At 38.0% G+C, this 25,255-nt stretch overlaps 1 protein-coding gene across 4 annotated transcripts in view; it reads right to left on the bottom strand.

Annotated features, from left to right (window-relative positions):
- Positions 1 to 390: 390 nt before the first annotated feature.
- The window catches only part of GABRB2 (gamma-aminobutyric acid type A receptor beta2 subunit), a 258,289-nt gene continuing 233,424 nt past the window's right edge, over positions 391 to 25,255 (bottom strand). For 2 of the 4 annotated variants that reach the window (XM_010388905.1, XM_010388896.1), the window contains exon 10: positions 608 to 955. In XM_010388905.1, the coding sequence (XP_010387207.1) occupies positions 608 to 955 (348 nt within the window). Of the gene's footprint in view, positions 956 to 25,255 lie in introns of all 4 variants that reach the window. The other 2 variants (XM_030927330.1, XM_030927329.1) reach the window with 2 other exon arrangements.

Genomic DNA, 25,255 nt, shown 5'->3' with positions numbered 1-25,255 from the left:
CTTTGTGCTCAAGCTAAGAGACTGGCCAAATCAGTTTCCTGAGTCTCTGTCTTGATTCCCCTAGCCTGCTCCAATCACAAGAGAATCTTTTAGAAACCAGTGGGAGTAACCTTCCCATGACACCATTATCATCTTAGTAAGAAAAGCATAGATCATCTTCAAGTAATGTGTTTGCATGGCATTACAGATAATGTTTCATAAGCACAATGCCATCTCAACAGCATGCCAACCTTAAAAAGGAAGATGAGGAGTATCTGGTTATGACCAAATGACTGATAATGCTATTGAGTCTTCTAAGAATATCTTCCAAATTATTCCCCTCTGAGTAGGCTGCATACTAAACAGACAACATGGAGCACTCAGGCTGTCTTGCCACCATGTGTACAAATCACTTGCGTTTTAACTGGAAAACCACAAGGACCTTAGTGTATTCATTACTTAGCAGAAGCAACCCAAATGGTATAAAATGGACCACAGGATAGGCCAGCAACTAAGGTATTTTAGCATCACTTTTGTCCTGGATTGATGTGTTTTCCAAGTCCTACATCAGGCTGTACAACTGGTTTGAGGAGGAATCTAGTCCTTGCTTCCAGTGGGAGGCCATGTTTTAGTTCACATAATAAAGCCAATAGACGATGTTGAAGAAGGAAAAAACCACTGGGAAGAATATGCGGGACCACCGATCTATGGCATTGACATCAGTCAAGTCAGGGATGGTGATTTTCAGTTGGGAGGCGCGTCTCCTCAGGCGACTTTTCTTTTGTGCCACATGTCGTTCCAGAGCATTTCGGCCAAAACTATGTCTGGGCAACCCGGCTTTCCGGTACTGGATGCTGGAGGCATCATAGGCTAGCATTGTGCTTCTGGGGTCTCCAAGTCCCATCACAGCCTCAGATGTGGCCATTTCATTTTTTATCTCGAGAGTGCTCAGTAAGATGTTCTCATGGGGGTCCATCTGCAAGGCAGAAGAATCAAAAAGACAGTCAGAACAAAGAAGCTTTACAGGTGCTTACTAGGCAAGGCACTATGATTGGCACTTAAGGGATTTATAATAGTGGTAAAGAGAGCTTCCTTTGCGATTACATTACTAGAGTCTGAATTGAGACTCTACCACTAAAGCTATTTGAGGTTCTGTTCCTCCATTTATTAAATGATATAATAACCCAACCCTAGAGGATTGCTGTAATGATGTAATTATATAACAGACTGTTGCTAGTATCATTTTCATTAGTTCTTCTTAGGGTGTGCAGAGAAATCGAAGGCATGGCACGCTTTTGAAGAATTTATAGTCTTGATATGAACACATAAAAATTAAACTGTGCTAGGCATGCAACAGTGTTAGGAAACTAATTACTGAATTGTGCTCACAAAAGTAGCCTAATTATAGATGAATTAATAACAAAACTAGAACTAAAAATAGTGGATAACTATCAAGTACTTGCCATTTATGTCAGGCATTTTTTTGGGTACAATTTCATCTAATTGATGTTTCTTAAAACTCCCTGTTATGAGATGTCACCTTAAATTTGTGATGTCCATATAAACAGGGTAAATAGTGTTGAAGAATACAAATGCAGGACCTATGTGACTCGTCAAAGTAACCACAGTATTCAGAATAAGAAGGAATTCAAAAATAGGAGCATAACAGCCAGATGCACTGTTGGTGGAGAGGACTGAGAAGAGGAAAGGGAAGAGGGTAGGATTAGAGAGGAAGCAACAAGCCTGCAGCTGACTGTGCTCAATTGAATTCTGGGCCTCAGGAGTACAATTAGTTGGCTATGCAGATAGTCAACTCATCTCTCTTGGATAATTTCTTCTTGCAAAGCTAAAAGCAAAGGATAAATAGATATCATGATTTCCAAACATTAAATTATTACATAACGTTCTTTCTTGTATTAAGAAGGGAAGATTTGTATGCCTTATTTTTAAGAGGCCTCAACTGCTACAGATAATAAAACCTAGACGGAACAAGTTTTTATTAACAAGAGAGTATATTTATTTCGGTGGATAATCAAGATATACCAATTATCAGTAAAGTTTCTCAAATCATAAAGAAAAAAATGGCCAGTGATAGGCTCTGATGATATATGGAAACAAGGCATATAACCAAACACTTAATTGGAAGATATAATGCTCTGAGCTTCATGAATTATGCAGAAGGTAAAAAAGAATGTTGCTAAGATTATATATTCACAATTACCTTTCAACTGTGGTTTAATGGCCATGTATTATAAATTCAAATCTAAAATCTTTTGAGAAATAAAAGCTATAAAATATGCTGGAACATAATAATTGACCAATTAATCTCTCTGCCTACTGATCAGACATTCTGCATGTTTACTTTATGGTATCATTTTGCTTAGAGGAAATAATAAACAAATATATTATTAAAATGAATTGTAAAAGTTTATATGATTTGGAAACAAAGCTGAATAAATGTTATAAAAGTTCTGCCAACGAAGGGTCAGGTAATGGCTTTAATGAGGACTTCCTTGACCTACAGAAGGAAGCAACATTTAAAGGTTCCTGTTAAGTACCAGTGGTTTGCAGCAACTGATTCACTGAATGCTCACAACGTACCTTGGAAATGGCATTTTTTCCCAGGGGTTATAGATGAGGGCCTTCACCAAATTTCTCAAAGCCACATAGTTACTAAATGGTGGAGCTGGAATTGAAATGTTGACCATTACAGTCCAAATGCTGGGAGTGGGGAGTCCTTTCCAACACTTGAGGAAAGTAAACCTGATGGAAATGGGACACCGATCCTTCACTGTTATTTCAACAGTATGCTTGTTTTCTCTTCTTCTCTGGGTTGTTAACTGTTCCTTTAGTGACTTGGAAAATAACTTAATTTGCACAATTTCTTTGGCCACTATGCATGATGTTGTCCAGAAATTTCCCTTCTTTAACCACTAGGATATTTGCTTCTCTATTGAGCGATTAAAATAAGGAGAGTTACGAGTTGACACCAGACCTGGCTGAGTTCAAACTATAAAATAGCAATAACGATCATAATAAAAACTATTCGCAGCTATGGGTTATTATTAAGGGAAACTTGCTTAAAGCTTGAAACAAATTATTTTTGAGTTATTTATTTAATCTTAGTGGGTTTCTGCTTCACTATCCAAATTTAAGAGTTGAATTAGGTAATCCATAAAGTTCTATTAGTTACTTTTTTTTATTCATGAATTAAAAAAAAAATTGACTGAACATCCAATATGTGTTTGGTCCTATGCCAAGCATCACAGATACAGTGGTGAGAAAGACGGAATTGCTGCTGCATCCTAGTGCAAACAACAGTCTCCAAAAAGAATACTGGGGTTGGAGTCAGAGTAAAAAGACTGTAGTTGTGGCTCTTCCATTTGTTATTTTTGACCTGGAAAAATTACCTAATCCTTTGAATCTAGGTTCTTCCGTGGACTAAGAATAGGATTCGGGAAGACTAACTGAAATAAAATATGTGAAGAAAAACTTGGAAAAACTAAAGCACAAGCAAAGTTGATTATTATGACATGCCATAGATGAAGTTTATTTACTTACTGGTTCCACTGACACGGCAAAAAAAACCCCACAAATAATTATACCCGAAAGAAAATTAAGTATGTTTGCTCTTGTGGTGTATATGTATGAGTGATGAACTTTCTGTAGGTAAAAATCATCTCAGACTTACTGGAGATCTTAACAGACTGAAGTGGGAGGGTGGTGGGGTGGGGAAAGTGGGGTGTATTGAACACCTGTATCAATTTATGAAGTGCAGCTACTCCTTAGTGTCTTTCATATCATTAGAATACTTCAACTTAAAATAGACTGCTTATTTTAATTTTTATTATTATACATTAAGTTCTGGGATACATGTGCAGAATGTGCAGGTTTGTTACATAGGTATACATGTGCCATAGTGGTTTGCTGTACCCATCAACCCATCATCTACATTAGGTATTTCTCCTAATGCTAACCCTCCCCTACTCCCCAACCCCCTGACAGTTCTTGGTATGTGATGTTCCCTTCCCTGTGTTCTCATTGTTCAACTCCCACTTACGAGTGAGAACATGCAGTGTTTGGTTTTCTATTCCTATGTTAGTTTCCTGAGAATGATGGTTTCCAGCTTCATCCATGTCTTTGCAAGGGACATGACGAACTCATCCTTTTTTATGGTTGTACAGTATTCCATGGTATATATGTGTCACATTTTCTTTATCAAGTCTATCATTGATTGGCATTTGGGATGGTTCCAATTCTTTGCTATTGTGAATAGTGCAGCAATAAACATATGTGTGCATGTGTCTTTATAGTAGAATGATTTATATTTTTTGGGTATATACCTGGTAATGGGATTGTTGGGTCAAATGGTATTTCTGGCTCTAGATCCTTGACAAATCATCACACTGTCTTCTACAGTGGTTGAACTAATTTACACTCCCACCAACAGTGTAAAAGTGTTCCTATTTCTCTGCATCCTCTCCAGCATCTGTTGTTTCCTGACTTTTTAATGATTGCCATTCTAACTGGCGTGAGATGGTGTCTCATTGTGGTTTTGATTCGCATTTCTCTAATGACCAGTGATGATGAGCTTTTTTTCATGTTTGTTGGCGGCATAAATGTTTTCTTTTGAGAAGTGTCTCTTCATATCCTTTATCCACCTTTTGATGGAGTTGTTTTTTTCCTGTAAATTTGTTTAAGTTTCTTATAGATTCCAGATATTAGCCTTTTGTCAGATGAAGAGATTACAAACATTTTCTCCCATTCTGTAGGTTGCCTGTTCACTCTGATGAAAGTTTCTTTTGCTGCGCAGAAGCTCTTTAGTTTAATTAGATCCCATTTGTCGATTTTGGTTTTTGTTGCCATTGCTTTTGGTGTTTTAGTCTTGAAGTCTCTGCCCGTGCCTATATCATTTACTTTATTTCTGTCTTCCCCACCATACTATACTTCTTGATGAAGAGAGACACAAAATCTGCCTCACTTATTGTATCCCCAAACATCTGGCATGGCACCTGGCACACAGCAGATGCTCAATAAGTAAATATTGATTAGTGGAATTAATTTTGTGAACTCTCAGTAACTCACTCACCTCTTTGTGAGTCATCAATAAGAATGGGTTTAACTTTGCAACACCAGCCTAAAGACTGGACTTCTGGGACCACCTCTTGAGTTCCTTCCCTGCTCTACGGCTTCTGCCTTTATTTATACAGGTCTGTTGCTATAGCAGCATGCTCAGGTACCTGAGATCTGTAAACTGTATTTCCCACAGTGCTACTTCCATATCGTATGCTCTTTTCTAACCCTAGAGAAGGGAACTTGGTGAGTACAACTAGAAGCCATAACCAACCATTTTACATATTGACCTCTTTCAGTTATCCCAGTATCTCTGTGGGGCAGGCACTGATCTCGTGCGTGGAATATAAGACACAGAGAGGTGAAGAAACTTAGTACAAGTTTGTGTAATGAATAGGTGGCAGAGCCAGAAGGAGAATCAGCTATTTTTACACTTTTTCATGCTGAGGCATAGCAGGTGCCCAGATAATCCCTGTAGCATTCCATAGCTCATAAAATAAGGCATTCTCAGTGCATGGTAGGGGCAGTCAACTGGAGGGGCATGGCATGCTTACAAAAATTTCCCTAATGAGGGGTGGATAAGAGTGTCTAGAGTTAAATATGTCACTAAATTTCAGAGTCCTGCTAACTGCAGCACTAGCGAGTAAAGAGAATAGACATCTGTGCTTTGCCTGTTCATCAAGCACCATGCACTCCCCTTTCTGTCTGGGAAACCGCCACTTCCCCTTTCTCAGTTTCTGGGTGTCTGCTGTGGGTGTAGGCCAATCAGAGCCATTCTGACACCATAACTGGCTCAGTGGTGGGCACATGACCTTTTCTGAGCCAATGGCATGCCATGAGCCTTCAGATGGCAATAGCAGAGTAAAAACTCTCAAATGTTCCCCCTGGATCTGCACCTAGAAGTGAGTGGCCTCAAATCAACAGAATCTGCTGAGAGATGGTTCAACTGTAAGAGCAGATCCTAATTCGGAAAGAAGCCAACACTAAAATAAAGAGCCTATGACCTATTGGTGCCTTGTGTCTGTATCTGGATACCTGACTTGCTGATACTAAGCAAGACAGTATATTATCTTTCTTCCTTTCCCTGTCCCTTCCTCTTTTTCTCTCTCCCTCCCTCCCTCTTCCTCCTCTTCCTCTTCATTCTTATTCATCTTTCTCACCTGCTCCCTTCTCTCTTTCTTTCTTAAGCCAGCATTACTTAGTTTTTCTGTTATTTGCATTCCAAAGAATCCTAACAGACATAATTCATTTCATTTAAATATCTCAATAACTCTATAAGACAGTATAGGTAGGGCAGGACAGAAATTAGAGGCATTTAATTTATAATAAAAAATTTGCAAAATTCAAATTATCTTTTAACTAGGAAAATCTATTACAATAATACCATCTTCAGTGTGCAGAACAGTGTTGGGTTTCAATGTTTTAGGCTAGGACCTAAAGAACCCAGCTGCTGCTGAATTTTAGTGGCTGACTGCTAAACTGGCTTCATTTTCCTTTCTTTCCCTTGTCTTGTTTATTGTTCTTCTTTTCACTTCAAAAGATGTGAGCTGTGTTGGGAGCAAAAGTACATGGTCAAGGGCAAAGGTACAGGAGATTGACAGGATTTTTGACTTTTTCGATACGTGTTTTAAAGGGTAAAGGTGGAGAAAGCCTGCAGGTAAACTACCCATAAGTTTATTGAATTATAATCTCTTTTACTGTTTATATAAAAGAAAAAAATGACTTTACAAATCTGGATGTGAAATTCAATAGCAATTATCATTCCTTTTTCCCCTTTGAAATATCTGTTTTCATAAGGTACTTTCTATTTTTAATTTTTACTATTTTGGAGGCCTACTACACCACAGCGGAATAGCAGCAGAACAGGATAGATTCCCATTTGACAGGGCAGGAAACTGAAGTTCAGAAAAATGAACTGAATTACCCAAAATCTTATGACAAATAAGTCATAGAACATTGTAACAATTCTCGGTTGCTGATGCTTATCTTAATACAATAATATTCCGTGCTGCCTCCAGCCTGTCTTAAAATCAACCAGCGAAGCCTGACTCAGGTAGTGGTTTGGTGAGGGATAGTCTATTTCAGTGCTTCCCACACTTGAATACATATCAGACTACTCTGGAGGCCTTGTTAAAACAGGTCTGGTCTCGACTCCCAGGACTTCTGAGTGAGTAAATCTGGAATGAATCTCAGTAATCTGCATTTCTAACAAGTTCCCAGGTGATGCTGGGATGCTGGCTTGGTGTCCACGCTTGGAAAACTGCTAGTCTATTGGACAGAATAACTTCAAATAAAGGAGGAGCAGAGGCCAGAAAAGTAATACACAAGCTGGAGACTGACCACAGTCCACACCACCAAGCTGCAAAGCAGCTTTCATAGACAGAGAACAACACATGCAGCTTCCATTAATTGAGTATTTACTGGAGGCAGGCATTGTATTAAAGGCTCTAAACAACTATCCTATTTAATGCTGATCTTGAAAATTCTATAAACAGGATTATTAATAGTCCAATTCTAAAAATGAGGAGGTTGAGAATTAGGGATAGTTAGCAATTTGCCTGGAGTTACACAGTAAATAACGGAGTTGGCATTTAACCTGTTTGTTCCAAGGTTTCTGTTCCCAATTACCAAACTATACAACTGCATTCTCAAGATTTCCTCAATTATGAGTTCTGTCTTGGTGTGCCTTCTCTGTACCAGGCTATATTTAGGGGACTCAATTTTAGCAAATGGAAGGCATAGTAATGGTCACATGAATTTAGCTAATCCTTAAAATCGAGTTTCCACACCAGCCCTTTTAGACTTGCCCAAATGGATTTCCTAATTATTTTTCTCTTCACTTGAGCAGTGGAGACACAAGACAAATCAGTAAACTTTCCTCTTTCTTCTTTTTTTTTTTTTTTTTTTTTTTTTTTTTTTTTCCGATTAGGACATTAACGAAAGACAATTTTCCTTTAACCAATCAGAAGGACTATGTGGCAATCTCTGTTGCCCTGGAAAATGTAGAAAAATATTTCTCAAATTATTCTGTCTGGGCATTTTTGCCTATTCAAGGGGCTATGGGAATTTTGTTGTTAGTAACTGAAACAAGAGAGAGGAGGAAGCAAAAGTAAATGAAAGGCAGGAGAGGAAAGAGGTAGACTGGTGAATAAGCTGCCATTCTCTGCAGATAAACTGTCTTTACAAGGAGCTATGCTGCAGGCCTTGCTTCAGTAGGAGGCTCCCTACCATCTGCTTTCTAGTCTAGCTTTAACTCCCAAGTCCATTCCTGACAAGGTTTTTTGAAGAGGCTCTATTAAGCACGTGAATGCCAACAAAGAAGTCTCCTGCTTCCAATTCAACTATCTACTCTGGAAATCATGCTTTATCTAGAGTTATTGTGCTTATCAATCAAGAAACAAGTGCTGACATTTTGAGATGGACTGATTTATTTGCACTAACATCCCAGAGCCTTCTCCAAATGATTCTGTGAATCAGTTTGTACACCAACCAAATCAGCTGCTCTGTTGGTTGAAAAATGGACTTCCCTGCTATCTTGAATTATTTTCCAGACTGACCCATGTGATGATGGTTATAACAACCATCGTGTTAAATGTTTTAGATTAAGAAGTTTGCTTTCCCCTCTTCCTATGTCTATCCTAACATTTTTCATGACAAGGAAAGAAATATGCTTGGTTAACAGAGTTCCATTTTGCTTAAAATATATTGTATTAAACCCTGAAGAGGGGGTCTTATTTTTATATAATAATCAGTTAATTCCAAGTTTGGTTTAGGCTTGCTGCTTCCCTTCCTGCAACCTTCTTCAAGGTAGGAATATCCTCTGGAGAGATGTCCTTGTGATAATCTATAGTCATATACAGAAAAACAACTCAAAGCCCTCAATAACTTAACAACATCACATGCTTATCTTGCGAAGGTGAAATGGGACTATCTGAAATCCAGGTTCACCAGTCATATCATCAAGAGAAGAGTGAGAAATTGTAAAAATCCAAGAAATCCTAACTGTGAAATTTCCAGTTACTGTGACTTGTGTGTGGGTAGAGGAGATGGTGTTTTATCTTCCATGAAATGGCACTGTGACCCGAGTGACTTGAAATGCTTAAGCAATGGACTGTTAATCCCCTGGGAATATCCAAAGCAGTCTTTCCAAAAATAACACTCTGAGACTACCTACCATGCACTTAGTGTTTTAAGAGGTCAAAGAAAGTTCATTCAATCAGAATATGAAATGCAAATTCTATGAGAGCAAGGGAAGGCCAACATCTTTGACTCTTCAAATCTCTGTGCCAATGAAAATGGAGAAATGCCAACAAAAATTGGAAGTTTGGAACTGGAAAGTAAACAGGAAATACTGCTAAAATACTCAGGTAGTTTCATTACAGTAATTTTTAATAAAAAATGGTGGAAATGAGTGAGGATTCTTTCTACTCTGCCTTTTTAACTTCTATTATGAAACAATAAAGTTAAATTTTACAACCAGACTATGGGGATGGAGTTAGTACTACCAGCATTTTATAACAGCCCTTCCCATCAAAACACAGAAATTTATGGCTTGTTCAAAGCTAGTTAAGTTGTAAAACAATAATTTGAACTTATGTTTATGGATTCAAACCTATGCTTTTTCCACTGTTTTCAATATATAATGAAAAGATACTTACGAAGTGGACACTGTTGGCTCTGAGATATGATGCTATCTAGTTGTTGTTTTGATTCTTAAATTTTAAATTCTAATGAGTAAGCCACCTGAATGCCTATCTTCAAGTTTCCTTAGTAAACAAAATCTTTGTTAAAGAATCATGTTAATGAATTCAGTCTTTATGGATCAGGGACCTATGTCATCTTCTACTTCCAACACAAAATAATTAATCTGATCAAGTGGGTAAATCAAGTGAACATGTGTAGCTTTACACTGCTGTTTCAAGTGGTGATGGTTTTAGAGGAAGTAAGAGGCAGACATGTGGAGCAGAAAGAGAAGAGTAAGATTTTACTCTTCAAAAGATCCCAGAAGATACAGATAATTAATTAATCTGCATTAATTGTAAGGTGAGAAGACCTTCAAAAGCATGAGCTGCCAAGAGAACTGACACCCTTTTGCCTTTTGGTCCTTCTCAAAGGGGTTCCTGCCCCTGTCAAAGTCCACAATGGAGTGAAAATAACACTAACCTCAGAGATGAGTGCAGGTTCTAATCCCATGTTACTGTCTCTGGGCCTCAGTGTTCTTTATCTAGGTGGGCTTGGGGAATCCTTTGCTAACTCCCTCCCCTAGTTTCAATCCTCTAACTATAAGTTCAACAAGTTCGTGTTTCCTTTATGATGGGAAACATGTGGGCAGGGACTGTGTCTTGTTGCTTAAGTATCCCTAAAGCTGACCAGTACAGTTGGTACAAAGTAAGTATTCAAAACAAAACTTGCTAAATTGAATTACTGAGAGGGTTAGAATAAGTCTGGGATCACACATTCAAATAAGGTTAGGGAGGTCATATAAGAACGTGAAGCAGGTGTAGTGGAGATTTGGGAAAAGTTCACCCTGCAGTGAACTGGACTAAAAAACAAAAGCCCTTCTGAAGGACATTTAAATTCCAAACTTTAAATATTATGGTGGCCAAAATCACATCTTGGTCTAAGGGTTTAGCCCACAGGCTGCTGCATCAAATTCCTTTTCAATTTAATTTATTAAAAATTTGCCTTCCACTTCCATTTAATATATAATTACCAACTGCCTTTAAAACATGTATGGTATAATAGAAGAATGAAGGTTAAGAAAAATTTGCCTGGCAAAAATCTCGTAGTCTTGTAGCTTCCTTGCTGTGATCTTGATCCAGTGCTAGTATTTCTTTTCCCCACTGTGTAGGCCTTGCTGTGGCAACTTCTGTAGTAACCCTTTGAATTAGAAATTATTGAGGAGCCCGCCTAATTTTTTGCAGCTTGGTATCTTCCATTTCTTTTACTCTCACAGCATCAAATTCATTTCTTTTGGAAAATGGTTCCTTTCTACATATCTGTTAATTTATGTGGAATGCATTAAAAATGGAAAACAAACTATAGAGTACTGATTTTTTTTAAGAATAATATTCAGGTTGAGATAGGAGGATGAATGTTAAATTTTGGGGTGAGAAGAGTACATTCAAATTATTACATTTAATATTATTAAAGCACATTTAATAAAATGAATGATGAATTGAGTAATTTCTTTTAGAAGGCTAGAATTATTTCTGGGTGCCTCTTATTATAAAGTATAGACTACCAGTTTCAATTAAGGTTCAAAGTAGGGATTTGTCTTCATTGTATGGGGAAAAAGATTGGGAGCAGATTGAAAACATCTGAAGAAGGAAAAAGGGAAGAAAACTATATTTATGATATATCAATTTTAATAGACATTTCTTTCATTCAAAGAAGGCATTGGCTTCAAATTATTATGAACCCTCAGAAAGTGCAGAATGAAGTTAAGTTTTGCAATGAGCTTACATAAGCTCCAAATCTTATTTTTGACAAGTTTCAGGGAGGTAGGAATGAGAATCTGCCTACCCAATCCTGATAACTCAAAGAAGTTTTACACCTGTGAGCTTACATCCTGACAGGTGAAGGCTTGCTGTAGTTGAATTTTCATCTAGCTTATTGACTCTACTCCCAACCTGGAGAGAGACAATTGATCTAATCTTTTCATAAGCTGGTTCACACAACTCAAAAGCATTATGGGTGATGACTTGCTAAAGATTTTTGTACACACCATCCACCTAGTAATCCATAGTATCCCAATCCATTTTTAAATAACACCGTAGAGAACATTTGTTTTGGTTTCTTTCCACAAGACTGGAGACAGTCCAGTCCATCAACCATTTCTAATACACAGGAATAAAGACAGTGGGGAGAACAGTCAAACATGAGGAGAAAAGGAGCTATGTTTTTTTTCCCTGGGATTATACACATTGTCAATGATGATGACAGTGCACATCACTAAGAGGTAAAAGGGGTGGTTGACAGCCATACTCCTTTCCCCTTTATAATCTTCCAAAATCTCTGACAGTGAGTAGTAAATGCGAAAGTGGATCATGTTAAATTTCAAGATTTACTGACAGGTCATGACTGACTTAAAGGTTGTCATCCAAATCTTCCCAGGTCGTTGGAGGACTCATGGTTCTCTCTCGTTCATGAGTTTTGAAACTGACGTCAATCTTGTCTCAAAAAGTAATGAGGATGGGTTTGGACATACAAAACCAGTCACTGCCTCAGTTCTGGGCAAGAGGGAAATTATAACCAGCCTCTAGTTTTCGGTTGAAGCAGAGAAGCCAAGGTTTGGTTTCTGTCCCCCTGGGGCAAGGCACTAATGTTTGAATCCTTTTCAAAATCTCACAACTCTTTCCCCCTGGAAGAAATTGACCGAAAAAGAGAATTTCTAAGCTCAGAGACTTCACAAACCCCATCTAGATCATAAAAAGTTCTACTCAGATGTATCAGAGACATTTTTTCCATATATTCCTACTCCTACCTCCTCTTGTTTTTTGTTTATTTGGCCAAGAAGCCAGAAAGCTGACCTAATGCAAACCTTATGGCAGGACTCCCAGTGAACACAGAACAAAAGGTTAACAGAGAAGCAGCAGTCTTCTTTTTCATAGGTGTGTGGAGAACACAGCCAGTGGACTTTGCTTCTACAGATTCTGAGTTACATTTGGTTCTTGAATAGCAGGGGGCAAGAGCGTAGTGCCAAAATAGAGATCTTGAACAGAGATGAGTTGGATGGGGAGGATACATGGAATCTCACGGATTACTGAATCCTGTGAGAAAAAGTTTTGATACACGTTTAATGCTCAACTGGCATTGGATCTAGTAGCTGTGCTTAAAAAAATCAGAAGCACTGAGGGGAACTGACTCAGCACTAATTAATAAAACATGATGTCATCAAAATAACTCAGTGTATGCTGGTAAGCCTGTGCTCACTGTGTACAGCAAAAGCCAAATAACTAATGCTAAGGTGAGTGTGATTGTGGAACAAATGTCTTTATAACAAATACGTATGGCAAATAACTAACTGAAAAAGCATTTATAAGCTAAAGTCAAATTCTTACTAGCGTATGGTTGATGCTAAATAATATGAATCTGTTTGAATAGAACCAAGGGATTTCTAATATTTGCTGCATCATATAATTGAGAGGAGGATAATCCTTCCTCCTCCTTCCTCACTACTACACAGCTCCTATCTTTCAGACCTCAGTTCAAATTCTTTTTTTTCATGAGGGAGTCTTTCCTGATCTTCCCTTATCTAATCAGATGCCCCATTATAGCAATGTAGGCACTTCCTTCACTGCCCTTATTTCCATTTATAATTATATATTACTTCTAAAGGAATTTGTTTAAGCTGTGTCTTCACATTAGAATGTGGTCACTGCGAGAGCAAGGCACATATTTGTAAGGACTCAATAAATATCTGCTGAAATAAAAGGTAATAATACCATTAGCCAGTATTTAGTGGCCATGCACACTATATTCCAGGCACCTGTTAATAGCACTCTACATGTGCCTATATTCCTCATCACAATCCTATGCAGTAGGTACATGAACTAACTCTCATAGTATAGATGAACAAACAGACTCTGAAAGATTAAATCACTTGCTAAAAGTAGCACAAGGAGTAGAGATCTAAGATTTGTACCTAGACAGTAATTTTGAGAACTCATCCTTGAGACTGATGCTACACTGCCTCCTTGGACTTCTTATATGTCCTCTTAAAACAATGAAACTTCCTATTGTTTTGATGTGAAGATATTTAGGAAATAGGAACATCCACTATGTAGCTGTAGGAACAGTGACAAGCACAGAGGACAGGAGCAGTGGACAAAACAGACAGAGATTATGGCCTGAGCACAGAAAGGTGGAGGCTAAAGGTGGCCTTGGGCCTTCATAAGGGTATGGTCAGAGGGAACACAGAACTGTCGGGCCTATGGATAGTAAGGGGAAGTTAGAGGAAGCCCCTATGTCTGCATCTGCACAACAACTCAAGGCATCTTATCTTTTCCCTCTGGATACATTCTGTTATCTTTACAATTTTCTGATTATACATTTTAGGAAGAACTACTGAAACAAGAGGGTCCCATGTTAGAATAATCTTACCTCTGGACTGCACAAACTCTTAAGATGACCCTGTAAAAATTCACATTTTTGGGGGGGCGGTAAAGCAGTCATATCATATTTAAGAATATGAGCACTGAAGCTGGGCTATCAGGCTAAAAGCTGACTGGGTGAAAGTCAAGGTCACAGAACTGTGATCCACGTGAGATCCTTAACCTTTCTAAGCCTCAGTTTCTTCAACTGTAAAAACAGGCAAAGTACTATCTGTTTTATTACACTATTGTGAGAATTAAATGAGATAACTCACATAAAGTGATGAATCTGATAAACTGAAGGAACAGTAACTTTTATTATTATAGAAGGAAGGTGGGGAGGAATTGTGCTTGTATTATGCAATAATCAGGAGAGGTTTGGAATGGTAAACCAGTTCTTTACTCAAACAGCTATGTTGTAACAGAGGGCAACAGAGCAGCTGCTCAACTTCTCTTTACAAAAGAAATGAATGCATCAATACAGATGTGCTTCTCTTTGTTACAGCCCTCTGGCAGGGAGCTTCCTTTAGGTCTGTGGTTGTATAATCATCTAGTTTTGGTGTCAAGAAATTATCTAAAGTTGAGACCTTATATTCACAAGCCTAAGGAAAGAGATTGAATAATAATGTTTCTTTCTGATGCTTAAGTTGGAGACCTATTTGATTTTGTCTCCTTATAGTGGGCAGAGGCAAGAGATAACTGAAAATAAGCCATTTTGTTATCTTCCAACAGGGTCAGTCAGCGTTTGGGAAGGGAGTGCTTGTAGTCATCAGCAGAACTAAGCTTTCAGGCTTATTTCAGGCTTCACTTACTGATGAGAAGTAAGTCTCTTTTCCTCCCAATTAAATGCATCTATAAAGAGAGTTTCATTAAGACGATAATGTTAATATAAAATCACATTTTGTAGATGGTCTTTTGAAAGTAGCATCCTGAATTCCTGTGTAGATAAGACCATTTATACAGTTTCTTAAGTCTCGAAGACATGAGGTTTGGAATTGGCTTTGAATGTTAGCTCCTCTGCTGATTAGCTATCTGACCTTGGGCATGTTCCATTGCTTAGTTGAGCCTTCGTCTCTTCATCTTTCAAATGAAGTTCTATGACCTAATCTTAAAATGAGCAATCTTATTTGCAGGGAAGTTTTAAGACTGAGAAAAAAATCACATTCTTTTTGGTGAGATAAGATAGTTAAGGAGCCTACTCTCATGTCTGACATACATGGGCGCAGGTGTTAGAAGTTTTTTTAGATGTGTAACAAAAGGTACCCATTGCTATTGATACTTGCAACTTTAAACTTCTCTACCTGAGAGAGAATATATAAATTCATCGATTTATATAGACAGGTAAGACTAATTCTTTATATTTTCTCCCTAGCTTCTCACAGTGGATGTTGTAGTTGAATCAATCCCATTCATGGCGACAATAGTTGAGACGGACCCCGTGTTTAGGTGCAGGCCTGATTGTTTTAAGTCAGTCTTGGTCCCTCCCCTCCTTTGCCAAAGATTGATTCGGGAATAGGAAGGACTATATCAATTGAGCCGATGAAATGAAAAGAGAAAAACATTCCATGCTAATGGATAGGAAGAATCAATATCATTAAAATGGCCATACTGCCCAAAGCAACTTATAGATTCAATGGTATGCATATTAAACTACCATGGGCCGGGCGCGGTGGCTCAAGCCTGTAATCCCAGCACTTTGGGAGGCCGAGACGGGTGGATCACGAGGTCAGGAGATCGAGGCCATCCCGGCTAACATGGTGAAACCCCGTCTCTACTAAAAAATACAAAAAAAAATTAGCCGGGCGAGGTGGCGGCGCCTGTAGTCCCAGCTACTCTGGAGGCTGAGGCAGGAGAATGGCGGGAACCCGGGAGGCGGAGCTTGCAGTGAGCTGAGATCCGGCCACTGCACTTCAGCCCGGGCCACAGAGCAAGACTCCGTCTCAAAAAAAAAAAAAAAAAAAAAACAAACTACCATGGATATTCTTCACAGAACTAGAAAAAACTATTCATATAGAACCAAATTCCTAAAGTACTGAAAAAGAGCCCAAATAGCCAAGGCAATCCTAAGCAAAAAGAACACAGCTGGAGGCATCACTCTACCCAACTTCAAATTATGCTATAGGGCTACAGTAACCAAAACAGCATGGTACTGGTACAAGAATGGACACATATACCAATGGAGCAGAATAGAGGACCCAGAAGTAAGAACACACACCTACAACTATCTGATCTTCTACAAACCTGACAAAAACAAGCAATGGAGAAAGGAATCCTATTCAATAAATGTTGCTAGGATAAGTGACTAGCCATATGCAAACGATTGAAACTGAACGTCTTCATTACACTACATACAAAAATTAACTCAAGATGGATTAAAGACTTAAATGTAAAACCTAAAACGATAAAAACCCGGAAAACAACCTAGGCAATACAATTCAGGACATAGGCACAGGCAAAGACTTCATGACGAAGACACCAAAAGCAGTAACAACAACAGCGAAGATTGACAAATGAAGTGTGATTAAACTAAAGAGCTCCTGCACAGCGAACAAAACTATCAACAAAGTAAACAACCTACAGAATGAGAGAACATTTTTTTAAACAATGCATCTGGCAAGGGTTTAATATCCAGCATCTATAAGAAACTTAGGAAAATTTATAAGACAAAAATAAGCAATTCTAGCAAAAAGTGGGCAAAGTACACGAACAGACACTTTTCAAAAGAAGACACACATATGGCCAAAAATCATATGAAAGAAAGCTTAACATCACTGATCATTGAAGAAATGCAAATCAAAACCATGATGAGATACCATCTCACATGAGTCAGAATGGTTATTATTAAAAAGTCAAAAAACAACAAATGCTGATGAAGCTGTGGAGAAAAAGGAATGTTTATACGCTGTTGAAGGGAGTGTAAATTAATTCAACCATTGTGGAAGACAGTGTGGCGATTTCTCAAAGACCTCAAGACAGAAATACCACTTGACTCAGCAATCTTATTACTGGGTATATACCCAAATTAATATAATTTTTTCTATTATAAAGCCATGTGTACATGCATGTTCATTGCACCACTATTCACAATAGCAAAGACATGAAATCAACCTAAATGCCCATCAGTGATAGACTAAATTTTTTTAAAAAGTGGTACATACATACTCTAGAATACCATGCAGCCATAAAAAAGAAAAAGATTATATCCTTTGCAGGGACATGAATGGAGCTGGAGGCCATTATCCTTAGCAAACTAATGCAGGAACAGAAAATCAAATGCTACATGTTCTCATTTATAAGTGGGAGCTAAATAATGAGAACACATGGACACACAGAGGCGAACAACACACACTAGGGCCTTCTAGAGGATGGAGGGTGGGAGAAGAGAAAGGACCAGGAAAAATAACTAATGGGTACTAGGCTTAATACCTGGGTGATCAAATAATCTGTATGACAAATCCCCATGACACAAGCTTACCTATGTAACAAACCTGCACATATACCCTGGAACTTAAAATAAAAGTTAAAAACAGAGAAATAGAAAGGAAAGATTTCTTAAAGGCTTTGTATAAAAATAAATCTCCATCTCTCTTAGATATGAATGGAGAAACATGAAGCCTTATTGCTACTGGAAGCCACCTTATCTCAGAACAAGAAATCATTAACAAGATTTCTGGCTCGCTTGCTTGTTTCTCTCTCTTTCTTCACATGCCTATGCATGATTTTTCATAGGCCAGATACATTAAAGGAGAGTGGAAAATCAGAAGAGCTTCATTATCACAAATTCAAAATTGCAATCATTTCAGTTAAAACTCAAGCTAGGATGATGGCACACACACACACACACACAGATTTTTAATATCTTTTTCAAAAAATAATAACCTTCAAAGAAAGTGTAAAATTATCCTACAGCATTTTTAACAAAAATGCCCTCATGTAAGTCCCTTATGTTTTGTCTAACTGCTTTCATATCTTTGATCTCCTTGCCATCTACACTATTAGAATATATTTGATATACCAGGCATGGACTTCCTCATCTCATGGACAATAAAACTAAAGATCCGATAAATTTTTTTTTTTCCACAAAGGTGCAGAGCTTTTCAGAGACTTAGCTAGGCTGAGTAACCCTGGCTTCTTGAATTCAAATTGGATTCTATGGCTGCCAATAATAGAACTGAAGAAAGATATTTTAAAACAGCTTCACACGCAATCTGTGATTCAAATGTGCAACTCAGAAAGAGAAATCTAGATTTATATTCCAGCTTTATTTAGTCCTAGTTCTACCACTAACTTGCTTATGTGACCCTGAGCAAGTCACTGAAATTTCTGGGTTTCAGTTTCTGTACGTGAAAGTGAAACAGCATCTTCAGGTAGGTTTCCTGCTCTTAAACCTGTGGTAGGCACAGCTAATTGACCAGTTGGTCTCAGATTCAACTACTGAATCCTCAGTGTAGTTCTCAAGGCAGCAACCAAGAGTCAGTCTGAGTTGGTACTTCAGGTGTAACTCATTTACATTTCCTAGGATGGATCTTTGCTATTTAATTTAGTCCACAGATCAGTCGCTTTGGCATCTCTGGGAAGTTTGTTAAAAATGCAGAATCTCAAGCCTTACCCTAGACCTACTGAGTAAGAATCTGTATTATCATAAGACCCCTAGGTCGTGTTTATGCATGTTAAAGATGAAAAAGCACTGGGCTAGATAATATCTTAGATCCCTTAAAGTTATAAAAGTCAATGACTATAGGATTTATAAAACAGGTGTTACGGGGAGGAATTTTCCAAGAACTTTGAAGTGTTACAGGAAGGAATTTTCCAAGAACTTTGAATAGCTCTCCAAGTCTGCTAAATGGTCTTCATCTATTTGGTGTAGGGTAGAAGAGTTAATCTGTAATGTATGTGTGTGTGTGTGTGCTCCCCTTTCAGAATGCTAAATCAATCTCAACCAAGGTACTGACTAAACCCTCAGGGGAGTCTAAGATGTAGAGGGAACTATGAGTTCACCTCAGGCAGGGATGCCTCATGCAGCTGCAGTCTGATGGGTTCTGTGAGTTTGGCCAATTACACGGTGAATTACCCCAGTGAGTATTTGTCAAATGTACCATCCGCTCTCACTCCTCAACTCTCTTGTTAGAATTGCTCTTAATTTGACACAGCCTTGTCAAATATCTCTCTCTTTCACTCTAATACCAAATTCTCTTGGCTCTGAAATCTGAAGATGACGGCAGACAGTGAAAGTTGCTAACTTTATAAAACATAAGCTGCAAGTTGAGTTGGGAAATTAAGAAAATTATAAATTTAGAAAGATAAGAAGGAAGATCAACCCCAGCTGACAATCCGATGCTTTGCCAAAGAATAAAATCTCAGCTAGACTCTGGGTCAAATATTGAAAATTATCAAAACAAAACAAAACAAGACAAAACAAAAACGTGGGTTCAAATCCCAGGTTTGCCACTAACTAGCAGTGTGAATAAATACATTACTTTTCCCTGGGCCTCAGCTTTTTCATGCCAGTTAAATTAGAGCACATCAGTAACATTGAGAGTATATCACCTGGTGAACCGACAAGATTTAAAGTTTTGTGAGCATCGAGTCATTTTGGAAATTTGCCGAAATTTGTATTATTAGGCAATCAGAAATTCTGATTCAGCAAATCCAGGGATGAGGGACTTTACCTTCTTAGATTGTTGATTCTGATGTTACAGTCTGAGAGTGGCCCTCTCTATAAAGTGCTGTTATAGCGCAGTGGACGGTAAGAGATAACCAGAGCACCTGGCCAGCTCCTGGCTTTATGTAAGCTCTTGGTAAACGCTAGCTTCTGGAAGACATCATTAGCAGTCCAGATAGTGGAAGTGGCTTGCTCAATTTTACACTGTGGGTAGGAGAAGGGATAGAACCTTTTCTACCACACCAGAATGGTTTCCTGTGTGCTAGTATTTCTCAGATCAGCTTTGTTGGAACAATGCCAGGGACTGAGGAAGGATGCAGGTCAAGCTGTTATGTCCTGTCAAGTCAAGGAATGAGAAGCAGTGCTGCAGAATAAGCAGGCTGTACTGGAGGCCTGGAATAGAGTCTAGTGTTTGTTACATAACTGCTCTGTGACCTTAGACTAGTAACTCCCTCCCCTGGGTATCAGTCTTTTCATTTACAAAATGATAGAACCCTTTAAACGTCTTTCCAGGGTTAAATTACTATAATTCTGCGGTAGACACATACATCCTGGTTGTACTGAGCAGCTCTTTGCGCCCCTCCCCACTACGTTTTTCTTGACATGGAATGTACTTTTTACTGTGTGAATCTTTCCCTCAACGTGCATCTAAAGAAAACACCTCCGTCCTCTGAAACTCAGCAGCATGTACTATCTGTACCATAGACTATTCATTCCGATTACTGATTCAAAAAACACCACCGAGACAGTGGACTGACTGTGCTGTTAGACTGAGAGAGCCAATGCTACTGAATTTAGAAATAGATCTTAGGAAATGGGAGAAGTCAGAGTTCTGCCCTTGTGAACACTTTCCCGGTAGGTATCGACTTCAAAGTTTCTACCTCCCAAATGGCAGCTGCTGTTCCAAGCACTTCCCCTGTGCTTCCTCATGTGATCCTTAAGACATCTTTCCAGGGTGGAACTGCAAGCCCCATTTTACAAATGAGGGAACTGGGGCTCTGAGCGCTTCCCTATCCTCACATAGTGATTAATGGACACTCCTGGAGCTTAGATTCTGGGCTGTCTCCAATCCATAATCAAATAGGTTTGATTTGTTTAGGACTGCCCGTGCTCTTAACTGTTGGCTTGGTCTCCAGGAGCATTGGTTTAATAAATATTTGCTGATCAACACATTTGTGATATGCCTCCCAAACGTTTCTTTGTGAGAAATGCTTTGTGTTATACTGCAGCTGGCTGTGTCAGGGGAGCAACGTGCAGTTGAAAGGCTCTCACGGGAATGCAGCCCGTGTCTGTGGCTTCAGAGACCAACATTCTCCACTAAACAACTGAAATCAACAATCCCGGATCCCGGGCTAAGGAAATCTGAAATCCTCCGTCACATGTGAGGACTCAGTATTACAGTGTGCTTTCAAGGTGACAGCTGGGGTTAGCAGGCTTGCCCTCTCATGACTCATAGATGCTTAATCTGAACCCTCTTTAGGGAGCCACAGTAGGTACCCTCTGACTCAAGGTAGATGCCTACTTTAGTGCCCTTGAAACCGGTCCAACTTCCAGACATTTTCTGCAGTAGAAGCTAGCAGAAGTGTTGAGAGGCAAAGAGACAGCTTGTTTATTGCTCAGGGAGATTTCAGGATTATGTCAGGTCCATTTTTGTTATGTCTCCCTAGGTGTCCTTTGCCAAAACTAAATAAGCATCAAGTAATCTTGCGAACCTCTTCTCAGCAGAGGCCATACAAAGTTCCTAATTTCTATAGGAGAACAAGACTTGCTGGAGGTATTGTACTTGTTTTGACAAAATAATTGACTATTAGTAATAAAATGCTAATCAAGAATTAATGCCAGCCCTTGATTCCCAAAGCTGTCCACGGAAAAGTTTCTCTCTCCCCCGTCTCCTTGCCTTCTTGCTTCCTTCCTCCCTTTGTTCTTTACCTCCCTCCTTCCTTCCTCTTCTTTCAATAAGTAGTCCATAATCTTTGCAGAATTTTCTCAGTGAGAACTACTTTCATGATACCAGAATTTCCTAGGATTTGCTATCAATATATTGACAGATAAAAAAGGAAAGAAGGAAATAAATTAAATGTTAATAATATATGTAAGCCTCATCCTAACTTTGGGGGCTTTAAAAAGATAATCTTTGTCTTAAGATTGAAAACTATTGCACATTTTTCCTTAAAGGCTTTGTTAATAATCTACTAGAGGTGGGTTTGGCTTCTGGAAGTGATCTAGTAATACGGTAGAAGTCTGTTAGTGTTATTGTGTTTCAAATTCTAGAATAAAAATTGGGCATAAAAATAGGCAAAATATTACTGCATGCTTTGAAAAAAACACACAGCGTTACATATAAACTTTTTGTGATTTATGATATTTGGTTTAGTGCTGAGCTAGGTGTTCTGACAGAACAAATATATTTACAAAATTTAACTCTTTGATTGCGATTCTCATGCTTGGAAGAAACCTAGTTGAAAGAAAATTAGTCATAGTTAAGTCTTTCACTCTTTGCAGGGCAGGAGATGGCCAGGTTCACTGAATCAGGTGGGATTTAGAGAGAAACTGACTGCGTTAATAAAATACATGGCAGGAAGATTCAAGGCCTTTGGTCCTGGGAGCGTGTTTCATCAATGACTTCCTAGGTGTTTTTTTTCATTTTCTCATCTATAAAATGGGGATTATATCTACCTTCTGTGTATCTAGTGATAATTGAGATAAATGAAAATTGTATCAGGACACATTATTATTATAATCTAATGTTCCTGACTGCTTGGTTATTTATTACTTTACAACTTACGAAATATATAATTTTCATTCTAATTTATCCAGGGTAAGAAGCATCTTTTTATGGATTTTTAAATTATTATTTGTTATAGGTACATAGTAATTATACATATTTATGGTGTACATGTGATATCTTGATACTTACAATGTGTAATTATCAAATCATAGAAATTAGTGTATCAACCACCTCAAACATGTATCGTTTCTTTGTGTCAAGAACATTTTAGGTCTTCTTGCTATTTCAAAATATACAATAAATCTTTATAGCTGCGTCATTTTTAGGACAGAAATCATGTCCAAAGTACTTTAAATTGTTGCTAACACAAGGGATTATTTTATAATATTGTTTTCTATAGACATTTTTCATATTTCCAAAAGGAAACTTGTTAAAGAAAATAGGTTTCAAGTAACAGTAAGATGTATACTCTGTGTAAGTGTATATAAATTGCACATTAATTAACACTCATTTGTAGTAGAAATAAATGAAAGTAGGTTTAATTGAAAGGAGGTAATGAGACTGATGAAATTCAGGCAAGAAAACAATGAGTATTTTAGAGCTATGTAATTTTGAGGTTACTCGACGAGATCTTGGTGATCACATCCTTATTTTTTGACAGAGGTTGACATTTCCAATATCACATATGCGACTCCTCAGAGTTGAGACCTGAAGCCTGAGACTCCTGAACCTCAGTCTGCTGCACTGAGGTAGATAATTAATTTGTCTTCATGAGGACCCCTGTCTGCAGAGCCATGAGCAGCGTTGCTACAGGTACATCCAAGATTGGAAAAAAAAATATTAGAGGTGCCTTTGGCTAAACATGTCACTGGAATCTTGACTCTCTGGTGACAGCATTGCAAGAAAGGCAGTCAGCATGGGTTTGCAGACACCCAGGGTAGGGCAGTTACTGTTCAGGCTTAACTATTCCTTCTTTTTGTTTATTTTTACTTTCTTTCCTCCTTTACTTCTTTCCTCTTTTTCTATTCCTTGCCTTTTTTCTTGTCTTTCTTTGTTTCTCTCTCTCATTTATTTATTCATTCATTCTTTCTTTTTTGACATAGAGTCTCACTCTGTCACCCAGGCTGGAGTGCGGTGGTGCAATCTTGGCTCACTGCAAACAACCTCCACCTCCTGGGTTCAAGCAATTCTCCTGCCTCAGCCTCCTGAGAAGCTAGGATTACAGGTGACTGCCACCACACCTGGCTAATTTTTGTATTTTTAGCAGAGATGGGGTTTCACCATGTTGTCCAGGCTGCTCTTGGATTCCTAACTTCAGGTGATCCACCTGCCTCGGCCTCCCAAAGTGCTGGGATTACAAGTGTGAGCCCTTTCATTCTTACTTGACAGCAATAATCATTAGAAATCACTAGAAACATTTAATGTGCTATTTATATGGTGTTGCAATTATCTTGTGTTATTCCAGTTAAAGGCTATACAAATTGGAAAAAGTAGGAATTTTGTTTTTGCGTGGTTTGTATGTGTGTGGCAGGTAAGTGTGTGTGTGTGCATGAGATAGAAAAAAACAACAACGTAATGAAAAGATCATACTGGCACGTCAGGCGAGAATATGCACACAGACACACGCTCACACACTTTTGTATTTTAAAAGTGATATATACTAGTTGTAACAATTACTAATGAGTACAGTGTATGTTATTTGGGTGATGGATAACCCCAAAGCCCTGGCTTGACCATTATTAAAATTATGCACGTAGCAAAATTGCATCTGTGCTCCACAAATTTATACGAATGAAACAAAAACAAACAGTTTAGAAAGATATAAAGAGAAAAGCAGAAGTGCCCCTACCATCCCAACCCATGTTCCAAATGTAACCACTGGGGAAAAGATTCTAAAATAAGTAAATGAGGCTTGTGTTATTCGTTTTACTTCTGGAAAAATATAAAGTTGATCATTCTTGCGCTAACAGTAACTCATCATTCAAGATGCATTAAATGCAAAACACGAAACAATAAATTAGCTATTTTAAAAGTCTCAGAAAATTTAGAAGACCATATGCTTAACCTAGCATTCCAAGAGGAATTTAGCTATTCCAGAAAACTTACAGATTATAATAGAATAAATACATGGACAATTTAAAAATTAAAAACTTTTCATAGCATGAATGAGAGCTTGGGGAAAAATATCTGAAATACATATATTAATAAATGTTAATATTTTATTATACCTAGAACTCTTGAAACCAAACACAAAAAAGCCCTTAATAAAAATGGGTAAGAATAAGAATAGGCAATTCACAGGGAAGCCAATTCAAACTTCATATGAATGTATGAAAAAATGCTCAATATTTTAAGAAATATGATAAATACAAGTTAAAATAACAATATTATACCCATTATAAACTGCAAAAAGCAATCAATCATCAGTGCTGCTGAAGGGAAAGTGAGAAAGAAGGTCTTAGAGATGCGTAAATCATTTTAATATATATATGAAAAACCGTTGCAAAGTACTGCTGGTGTTTTTCTCTCGGGAAGACTGGGATTCAGAGAGTTTTACTTTCTTACATTTTTAACTATTATGTAAATGAAAATAACCATGTGCTTTAAAAAATGTAATTAGAAAGAAAAAAATATGGTCACCTTAAAAGGAAAAGATTTATCTGATAAGATTGGTGAGAGAGAGAAAATATAGAGAGAAATTAAATATTTTTGCAAGGT

The sequence above is a fragment of the Rhinopithecus roxellana genome, chromosome 3 (assembly GCF_007565055.1).
Source record: "Rhinopithecus roxellana isolate Shanxi Qingling chromosome 3, ASM756505v1, whole genome shotgun sequence".
Lineage (NCBI taxonomy): Eukaryota > Metazoa > Chordata > Mammalia > Primates > Cercopithecidae > Rhinopithecus > Rhinopithecus roxellana.
The sequence above is the reverse complement of the archived record's forward strand: the minus strand, read 5'-3'. Positions and strand labels throughout refer to the sequence as shown.